The following is an 11,255-nucleotide window of genomic DNA, read 5'->3' on the forward strand; positions in this document are numbered from 1 at the left end:
AAGGGTATACATGGAATAAATTTAAATTTATAAGAGTATTAAATGAAAATAACTATGTTAAATGTGTTTCCTTGGTATGTGTAATTTTTTCAAAGTGTTTCTTATAAAAAGGACCGGAAGAAGTAATTAACAGGGATTTAGATCTCTCATTTTCTTAATCTAAACGTTGATAAATTACAAAAAATAAAAATACACTTAAGAAGAGAGAAAATCAAGCATTGGATTAATAAAATCAGAGAAAACATAATAGAAAAATTGAAGAGGATCTAAATCCAATTAACAAGGAGGAGATTGTTTAAATTTGTCGCCCATAAAATCATAACCCTTCAATTATTTTTGCAAGTGTTTTAATAAATAAAATAAAAGGTAAATGATTAACGCTTTATTTCCTCAAGTGAAATTTTCAATGGCGACAATCCATTCCCCTATTAACATTTCAAATTGGGTTATCTCTTTGTCAAAATACTCCACTTCTTTCAGTTTATTTTTTATTGAACGATATTAATGGTGTTGACGTTACGTCATACGTTAACTGATACGTCGCGGATAACATATCATCGATCAATTTTGTTCTCTTTAAAGAAAACTCACTTCTTTCAACTATCTTCTTATGGGGAAAAAAATCCTCTCCCCTGCATTTTTTCAGCAGTACAGTCTCGTCCCTTGATTTTATTACTAATGCAATTTTTTATTTCTATTAAAATGGACAGCCATGATTAAAATGGTGTGCGAGAAATTATTTCATCTTCAATCATTGCAGTGAAAGTGTTCTCACGAGTGTACTGAAAGCTTGTTCTACTGTGTTTGGCTCCGGTGGTGGTTTTGACACAGTGGAGGTGGTGACTGTTGAGGTGTTGTGGACTTGTGGTGATGGTTACGGTTTTTGGGGTGGTACGTGGTGGATGGAGGTGTTGAGTTGGTGTAGTGGTGGTGAGCTGCTGATGACGTGAGGTGAGGGTGATGGCGGTGCCGCCGTTTCTCTTTGTTTTGGTTTGCCTTTTGTTCAGGTTAGATGCTGAGGTGTTGAGATGTCGTTGTGATGGTGTTGAATTTGGCAGTACTTTGCATGGCTAGTTTTTTGTGGTGGTGATTGAGGTGTTGGATGTTCTGACAACGGTTTTGGTGGTGGTTTGCTGCTCCGGCGACGTTTGTGGTGATTTTAGTTTCTTGTCTTTGGTGTTTCGGTGCCCGTCGCAGGATTCTCGGTCTTTGGGTGAACTCTACTGCGTCGGTCGCAACTGATTTTCTCGGGCGATGTTTTTGTTTCTTTGGTGATTGGTTGTGTCAGAGTTTGGTACTGCCGCCCTTGTGGTGGTGGTTTTTAGTCTAAGGTGTTTTGGTTACTGCCGTGCGTAGTTGGTTATCTTGGTATTTGAGAAGATTGGTGGTGACTTATTTTACTCGGGTCGTGTCAATCTTTGTCTCATGAAGTTGTTTCTTGGTGTCTGATGGGCCGAACACTTTTGCTTCGAGTTCGGAAGTTAGCGTCTGGTGACAACTTTTTGGGTCGGGTTGGTGTCGTCTTGGGGGGCTTGATGTACTTGTTTTTGGTGTTTATCTTCGGTGTTTAGTCTATATACGACACCTATATTATGTAACTAGTTTTTACCGGTCATTATTCATCTCGTGCAAAGACCTGATTAATAATATATTTTGCCATTTCAAAAAAAAAAATCTCAAGTGAGAGTCTCTCACATCTTATATATGATCCAAATATTAGGATCATTCTTGCACCCCCTCACACCAAGTTGAATCCAATATGATAATCCTTATTGGAAAGATCGAGGGAGCATTGGAAAGATCCAAATATTAGGATTACAAACAAATCTCTTATCTCTTATATTCTAAGCTTGTTCCGCCAAACTAGTCCTAAACCTAATTTTTTTTTCCCGCTCTTTTTAATAATGCAGTTTTATATTAAAAATATACAAATTTGTCAAACATGGGAATCAAACCCGCCACCCTTTGCTCACAACAAACTTCCACTATTTAATTCAATTCCAAATATACAATTCCAAAATAAATTTTAAAAGATACGAATAAAACTTTATAAGAAAGTATTTCATAATATAACATAATTTCGATTGTATGAATTTTATCCAAGTATTTTTTTATTATTGCATATTACGGCTGATTAGACCCGTACACCGCACGGGTCGAAGTTCTAGTCTTCTATGAACTAATTTCGACGTAAACAAATCTTACAAGAACTAATAAAAAGACAAGAAATAGTCCAATTTTACAAGAACTAATAAAAAGACAAGAAGTAGTCTCATAAGTGTAGCTCAAATGGTAGTTATCGAGAACTAATATTGGAGTGGTCGAAGTTTGAATCATGGTTTTCACATTTTTCCACATTTAAATGTATGAGAGTCTAGCCACTAGATTACTTAAAAAAAAAACATCGTATATATGTAATAATTAAGATAAAAAAATATAGTACTCCCTTCGTCCTATAATATAAGAAAAAAAAATATTTTCACACTTATTAAGAAAAGTAAAATATGATAATTTCAAGGATGACTTTTTGTGATTTTGTTGAAATAAGTTTCATGAGAAGATGTAAAATGAGTTTTTATTGGTTATTGATTATGGAGAAAAGAAAAGATGAAATAAATTAAGTAAAAATCTATCTCGAAAATGGTAAAAATTAGTTTTTTTTTGTTTATAATTTAGGACATGAAATTTTTTTTTTTTTCTTATAATATGGAACGGTGGTAGTATATTGGTGTACTGTACATGGTGCATGTGAGTTCTTATTTTAAAGGGTCATGCTAACCAGTGCTCCCGGGCACTAGTTAAAGAACTAAAAAGAGAAAGAAAAGAAAAAAATTGCATTGAAAAAACAAAAATTTAAATTTTTAAGATGTTGACTTCACAAGTTTCAAGATAATATTATTAACTTTAGTTATCTTAACCAGTGCCCCGGAAGCACCGGTTAGCATTTTCCTATTTTAAAACTTGAAAACAAACTTTGATTGCTTTCTTGGCTTTTTCAATTAAAAACTCATATTATTAGATCAACTCGTTGTCCTCATCATGTGTTACTTTATAAAAAATTAGTATATTCAAATTTTCAACTAAAGATACATCGGTGTGTGTAACGGTGTTCTTTGGATTCTCATTATCAACAGTCCAAGATCAGATGTGACTCAAATAAGCCAACAAATCAAATCACCATATATATCTCGATGGTTTTATGTTTTTGTGACACTTCTACTTACATATTATTATTTTTTAGAAAACTTGTATCAGCTCTTAAAATCGACTAATTCAAGAGGATCAATCCCACCGCCCACTTGTACTTACATTATTAACCTTAACATTGCACAAAATTACGGATAAATTCTAGTATTAGTCTATTTTTATTTATATTTTGATTTTGATGAAATCAAGATTAGTCTAAAGAATAATTTTTTGTTCCCTAATACACCAAATGGAAACACCAATTTCTCTTCTCTTCATCTAAAGAAATAAACTGAGGTGTGTTAGATGATATTTTATAGAATTGTTAGTTACTTATATAATTTAAGGATAATTTTGTCATTATGTTTTAACATGTACTTATGTGTCTATTATTTATTTTTCTCCTAATGTAAAGACTTTTCATTTGAGATTATTGAAACTCTAGTCTCTTTCTCTTCTTCTCGGCCCTCTTAATAATCCGATTGTTGCGATAATTCTACAATCGCGCGTGATCAATAGAGTTTTATTTGCAATTACAAACCCTTGAAAATCTTGCATGATATAAATCTAATATAGGCAGTTTTTTTGTTTTTTGTTTTCCAAGTATCAATGATTTCATAAAAATGGTCTAATACTATGTTTAAGTTCTAGTGTTCCAATTACAAAATATAATTTTATTGATTCATGTAAAAATAGTAATCTCAAAGTACAATAAAAAAACATAATTAAGCACACCCAAATTCAACATACCTAAACTAAAAATGAAAGGAGAGTACAACAAATACAACAAATAATGGACAATAATCCACTATGTTTCTAAATCCCTCACTTCCCATGAAACTTATTACAAACCACATTTATTCTTTACCAACATGATACTAATAATACTAATTTCACTTTCCCTTGATAGTGACATTCTTTCAGCAACAAAGTGTATTCAGAATAGACAGCGAGTTTTGCAGAATTACATATGATTTTAATAAAGCTCAAAAGTGTTTTATATTTATTGAAATTGTAGTGATTATAATTCTGATAATCTCACTGTCAATCCAAACATACACTTAAATCGGAGGACTATATAACTCGAGCACTTTTTTCCATGATGGTCTACTACTTATATCATCCCACCAAGCACTAACATGTTTCCTATCCTTAATCAAATACTCTTTCCCCATATATTTAACAATATAATCAGTAAATGGAAGGTGACTTATATCAGCAAGACTAAAGAAATCACCAGCCAAATACTTGCTCTTTGATAGCCTCTCTTCATAAATGTCCAAAACCTTAACAAGTTTTGCTTCACTCTCTTCAATTACCTTAGGATTTGGAGTGTTATCAGCTAGTAATGCAGGAAACAAAACATGAACAGTCAAGTTGTATGCTGATGGGTGATAGTTTTGTGCTTCAACTTCTAACCATTGTTCTATTAAACCCTTTTCTTCAATTGTCTTTCCTAGTAATTCAACACCTTGAGATCTATATTTTTCAGCATAATATCTCATTATTGCACGAGATTCTGCACAAATAATATAGTCAAATGGATCAAACACAAAAAAAAAATAAAAAAAATCAAGGTATTAGTATCGAGATTTATAGTATGTTATTAGTTTCAGCGAGACGAAAAATTGATTTTGAATTAATAAATTTTGTAAAATTTTCGTTTGTTATAAAACCATGTTTAGAGTTAAAAACTATTATTTCTAACTTTATGTTAAAATTAATTTTGAAGAACAAATTTCTGAAAAACATTCAAATATATTAGAATTAATTATATATCATTATATTATTTTTTTTTTGTACAATCACTAAAAAAAAAATTAATGACTTCTAAAGTGGAATCAAACATACACGTAATTGGCATGTAGAAATATCGTTTATCCTGTCTACAAATCACAAATAATCTTATATTTAATTTGTAAGTTAATTAAAATGAAATTAAACATTTTTTAAGGGAAGGAACAAAAAATAACAAAAATTGAAAAAACATAACATGCATGGGATGAAGATGTTTAGTAGTTAATACCATAAAGAGTATAGTCTCCATCTTGAATTACAGGAATAGTTCCAAAAGGCTGCAGATTATGAACAAAGAACATGAGTTATAAAATGAAGAATTAAATAATTAAACTTTAAATCCTTTTAGCATATTTAACAAAGATAAAATAAAAAAAAAAAAGAAAAAGAGGTGAATTAACCTGTAATTTAAGGTACTCAGGATTCTTGTGTTCTCCCTCCAAGACATTAATAGGGACAACCTCAAATTCTATTTCCTTCTCAATCAAACAAACCAACACCCTTTTGGCTGAGGCACAGTGAGGACCATACACCTTTACTACCATGGTTTGGTTTCTCTTGATAAAAAAATATAATGCTTCAACAAGAGAGGGTTTATTAAAAATATTGGGTAGGTATCACTTCATTTTTATAGTGGATTTGTGCTTCACGTGAAAATTTAGTAAGATAAAATATATATTGAACACAAACAAATAGAGGTCGGTGGATGTGTGGGGCAAACAAACACTGAGATTAAATATACTAACATTTTTTTATGTATGTAAACTGTATGTCTTTGCACGTGAGTAAGTTCAGCGATTAATTTCTCGAGTTTTATATGTTTAAATCAGAGATAAAATTTAGGACATTAATTAAGTTAAAAAAAAAACTACATTATATTTAGAGTTTAATTGATATGTACCGACGGTTTAAAATAGTTTTACACAATCGTCCAATAAATAATCATTATTTTGCCATGTCATATCAAGAAAGTGAGGTGAAGTTAGGTAATGTGGCGGAAAACATGATTAGTATTGATTGACAGTGTAAAATTATTTTACACCGTCGGTGCATATCAATTAAATCCTTATATATATTTAAGCCTTAAATTAAATACTAACAATATGTTTTATACAAATTATTTTGTACTATTTTTGGCATGGTTAATACTCCTATTAATAATCAATTTTTTATTGAGAACTATTGTTGGCCGTCCACAAAGTGTCTCTACAATAACAACAAAGATTAATCGTTATAATCAATATAATTTGTTGGTTGCTATAATTAATTGACTTGGTCACCTTAAACAACTACTCCATATGTGAATTCTAAGTCTTTGTGTATAGGAAAAAATATTAGCCAAACTAGAGAATTTAGTTTGTATGTCCAATATATTTTTCTATAGAGATTAGTCAGCGCGGCAATGCTAAGTTGGTATGGAAGAACATTGGCTACACTCTGGTTTCACCAATTTAGCGTCAATTTGATCGTTATTATAAGTAAAAGTTAATTATTTTAATTATTTTTTAATAACAGTAAAACTTTATTGAGAAAACACTCACACCAAGAGCACAAGATGTACCTTGGACAAAGAAAGATACTAAAAGGAACTACACCAACGAATGGTCCCAGAAAAAGATAGTACAAACTAAATCACAAACAAAAGCAAAATCAAACAAATAGATCATAGACAATTAAAACCATTGAAAATTTGAAAAACGACAAAAGTGGGAGTGAAGATATGACATGGAAAAGGAAATGTGTCATCTAATCTCTAACCCTCATTGTTGGACTTGGATATTATTTTAGAAGGTTAGAGACAATAAAAGAAGACCATTCATACTTTTTTAATTGTTATTTTCGGTAAATTCTAATATGGACTACTTCATCAAGTAGTTTATGGTGGACCAGTCATGAATAACATTATCAAATTTATATCATATAGATCATCCCTAGCAAAATTTAGAAAAATTGAAAATCATTTGATATGTTATTGAGACACATCAAGATTAACGGTTTATTAAATAACGTAAATCTTGACGGATCTCAATAACATATCAAATGATTTTCAAAAAAATTTAAAAAATTTATGGATGATCTATACGATATAAACTTTCAATCCAACAGTGAATTTCGTAAAATTCATATTCGGTAGATCATTTGTCCACGGTGAACCACTTGTAAAGGTGATCTACCATAGCATTAACTGTTATTTTCGCAAACGACTCTAATTGCTACAAAATAAGCAAAAGTTTATCAAAAAATTCGATGCTACTAGTTTATATTCCAAAAACAGTATGATCAGCAGATAAGGAAAACTCTCACATTGATGCAAAATATTAGCCATGTGAGTAATTTAAAAGTTGCCACTAAATTAATCAAACTGTATTAACAGTTAGATTAATCAAATGACTAACATTTTGCCAGAGAGGCAAAATGAACAAGAATGCAGCTTGTGTCGTTTTTGCTTAGGAACATATCTATATGTAGCAAATAAATTCAAAAACTCTTAGCTATGTTTAGTTTATGGTTTTTTTTGCCACACCAAGTCTCAATGAAAGTCTAATTATCTTGAGCTGTCTTAGTTTGGCATCTATTGAGTATGTAGACGGCAGTGTAATTACTTCAGCACAAAAAATATTTGACAATTGTTTTGTTTATCATTCATCATTGATCTAACCATCTTCATGACTGTGCGATTCTTCCTCTCCGACATGTCATTTTGTTATGGAAAATATGCAACTGTTAATTGTCGTTCAATGTCTTCATCCTCGTAAAATTTATCAAACTCGTAGGAGTTGTACTCTTTACCTCGTTCTTAGCTTTTTTTTTTTTTATTGAATTGAATTTACACAGCTCATGGAGAAGCATCGAAAACAATAATTTTTAAAAGATTTTTTTTTAAGGATTAAAATATGATTTTTTTTTTACGGAATGAAAAGACTCTAAAACTATTTGTTTACACGATAGTGATATTCTTTGTTTCTCTTTTCATCTTTGAATTCCTATCTAACAACCCATGACGTAATCTGAACGTGAAGAATAATAATTAAATCATTTTTGTTTTCCTTACTTATCCTGAATTTTGAACTCATCTTGAATTTTTGTTTTTGACGCAAACTTATCTTGAATTTAAAAAAGAATTCCGCTTCTTTTTTGTTTGTCAAAACAATTTGGTGCCGTAGAAAAAAAAACATTAAAAAAAAGAAAGTAAATTTACAGTTATTTTTTGTTTGTCGACTTCTTTTCATTTGATATTAATTGAAACTCTAGTTTTCTTTTTCTTCTACTCGTCTTAACAATCCAATTGTCATCATAATTCTACAATAGTTGACGATCAATTTAAGTAGAGGATATTTTTTTTTCCACCGCCAGTATCTATTTTAAGTTTCAAATTAGAATGCAGAGCAAAAGAAAATCATAAACTTAAAATCCATTTTCAAACATAAAAAAAGACAAAAATGCCATGAAAAATAAAATAAAGGACTTACATAAAATTAAGTTTAAGATACTATATGGGAATAATTTTGTTTTATTTGCATTTACAAACCTTTAAAATCTTTGCATGATAAAGACTTTATTTTTTGTTTCTTCTTTCCAAGCATGAATGATTTCAAAAGAAAGAAGGGTTTAATAAATTATCTTTAACCTTTTTTATTTTATTTTATGGTTTACAATGAAGATACTACTTAAATTTTTCACCACTAAATTAAATCTAATGGCTTAAATTATCTTTTAACTACTAATGTTCCAAAGATATATATTTTTATTGATTCATCAAAGTACAAAAGACAACATAAGCACACCCAAATACAATATAACTAAACTAAAAAAGAAAGGAAATGAACAAATGGTGGACAATAATCCACTATGTTCCTAAATCCCTCACTTCCCTTTGAAACTTTATTAGAACCACATTTATTCTTTATCAACATGATATTAATAATTCTAAATGCATTTTTCCTGACATTCTTTCAGCAAGCAAGTGTATTCATAGTAGACACTGAGTTTTCACAATCTTACTGTCAATCTAAACATGCACTTAAGTTAAATCGGAGGACTATATAACTCGAGCACTTTTTTCCATGATGGTCTACTACTTATATCATCCCACCAAGCACTAACATGTTTCTTATCCTTAATCAAATACTCTTTCCCCATTTGGTTAACAATATAATCAGTAAATGGAAGATGACTTATATCAGCAAGACTAAAGAAATCACCAGCCAAATACTTGCTCTTTGATAGTCTCTCTTCATAAATGTTCAAAACCTTCACAAGTTTTGCTTCACTCTCTTCAATTACCTTAGGATTTGGAGTGTTATCAGCTAGTAGTGAAGGAAATAATACATGAAGGGCCAAGTTGTATGCTGATGGGTTAAAGTTTTGTGCTTCAACTTCTAGCCATTGTTCCACTAGACCTTTTTCTTCTATTGTCTTTCCAAGTAATTCAATCCCTTGAGATCTATATTTTTCAGCATAATATCTCATTATTGCACGAGATTCTGCAAGGTAAATAGTATGAAGATTTATAGGATGTTAGTTTATGCGAACAAAAATTGATTTTGAATTAATAAATTTTGTGAAATTGTCTTTAGCTATAAAATTATGTTTGGAGTTAAAAGTTACTAATTCTAACTTCAAATTAAAATTAATTTTGAAGAGAAAAACAATTTTATCGGAAAACATTTAAACTTGTTAAAATTAATTCTACTCTAAAATCAATTTTAGTACCTCCTATGAAGTGCAATCAAATGTCCGGTAAATATAGCTCAATTAATAACTTTTAAGCATAAGGATATTATTAGAGGAGTCGGAATTCAAACATATAGTATTTTACCCACATTTCAGGTTACAAGCATAGTTTTAAAACTTGGATAGGTGATTGATTTGATCAAATCATTGGGTCAATGAGTCACTGGTCGGACCAATGAGTCACTGGTCTGACCGCGTAATTGATAACTCGTCTATATACATAAACTTTAAAAAAATTCATGACTTACATTTCATAATTATATTATAAAATTTAATAAATGTTCTATAAAAAAATAATAAATATTCATACATTTAAAAATATAATTAACAAGAAAAATAAAATTATCAATGTATTTTATTAGTATACATAATAGTAGATATATATATAAGGGATTGTTATGAAAAAAGAAATAATTAGGTGCGTGAATTTATTAAATATAAATAATTGATATGCAATGATTTTAAACAAATGCAGTTGGCCAAGTGGCAAGATAACCAAATGTAAGTTGTCACCACAGTTTTGAATACTACTATATAAAGAGGGGGTACTCACCCCAAATGTACAAAGCATTGAAAAATCTTATGTGCTAGCTTATGGGAAGGAACAAAAAATGGAGAAACAAAAATTTAAAAATATAACATGGGATCAAGATAAGATGTTTAACCATAAAGGGCATAGTCTCCATCTTGAATTACAGGAACAGTTCCAAAAGGCTGCAAATTGTGAACAAAGAACATGAGTCAAAAAATGAAGAAATCAAATAAACTATGCATCCTATTAACATATTTAAGAAAGTTGATAGGAAAATAAAAGAGATGAACCTGTAATTTGAGGTACTCAGGATTCTTCTGTTCCCCTTCCAAGAAATTAATAGGGACAACCTCAAATTCTATTTCCTTCTCAACAAGACAAACCAACACTCTTTTGGTTGAGGCACAGTGAGGACCGTACACCTTCACTACCATGGTTTCTTTTGAAAAAAAAAAAGAAGAAGAAGAAGAAGAAATGTTTCAACAAGAGAGAAGGAGGATATATTATTGAAAGTTGAAACTCTTGGTTAGTTCACTTGATTCTTATAGTGGCTATGCTGATGTGAAAATATATAATCAACAAAAATATTAAGACTTACCTTACGTTTATTAATTTTAGGTTTTAATTTGATCTCTTACATTTAAAACGTATCAATTTGGTTCCTTACATTTTTACTGTTTGCATTAGTTAGTCATTTCTGTCAATTTTGTCATATGTGACAACCAGTTTGCATATGTGGACAGACACGTGGGCACTTTGACACACTGACACGTGTATAGTTCAAACACTGAGATAAGATAACTATATCATATCCTGTCTCAATCCAGTGTTTTGTGACACAGCAGAATATGATAAGTTAATTCTGAAGCTTATCCTATCATGTCTCTCTAGTTAAAATTCTTATTCTGAATTTGAGCTGGGTTACCGGCAGGATAGGATGAGAAAAATATTGTTGATTTATTCTATAAAATATATTTTAAAATAAAAAACTAAAAATTAATAAAAC

General features: G+C 30.1%; 2 protein-coding genes across 2 annotated transcripts; both read right to left on the minus strand.

Moving 5' to 3' along the window:
* Positions 1-3,848: 3,848 nt before the first annotated feature.
* Positions 3,849-5,770, minus strand: LOC123923948 (glutathione S-transferase F9-like). Its single transcript, XM_045976700.1, has 3 exons — positions 5,385-5,770; positions 5,213-5,261; positions 3,849-4,705 (listed from the first exon to the last, which is right to left on the minus strand). Exons 1-3 carry the CDS (start codon positions 5,526-5,528, stop codon positions 4,248-4,250), a joined length of 651 nt encoding a protein of 216 aa, XP_045832656.1. The 5' UTR covers positions 5,529-5,770; the 3' UTR covers positions 3,849-4,247.
* A 2,935-nt stretch (positions 5,771-8,705) lies between these two features.
* On the minus strand, positions 8,706-10,793 carry LOC123923949 (glutathione S-transferase F9-like). Its single transcript, XM_045976701.1, has 3 exons — positions 10,540-10,793; positions 10,383-10,431; positions 8,706-9,467 (listed from the first exon to the last, which is right to left on the minus strand). The coding sequence occupies exons 1-3, from the start codon at positions 10,681-10,683 to the stop codon at positions 9,010-9,012; spliced, it is 651 nt and encodes a 216-aa protein (XP_045832657.1). The 5' UTR covers positions 10,684-10,793; the 3' UTR covers positions 8,706-9,009.
* Between the last annotated feature and the right edge of the window lie 462 nt (positions 10,794-11,255).

This window comes from Trifolium pratense, linkage group LG4 (assembly GCF_020283565.1).
Source record: "Trifolium pratense cultivar HEN17-A07 linkage group LG4, ARS_RC_1.1, whole genome shotgun sequence".
NCBI classification, from domain to species: Eukaryota; Viridiplantae; Streptophyta; class Magnoliopsida; order Fabales; family Fabaceae; genus Trifolium; species Trifolium pratense.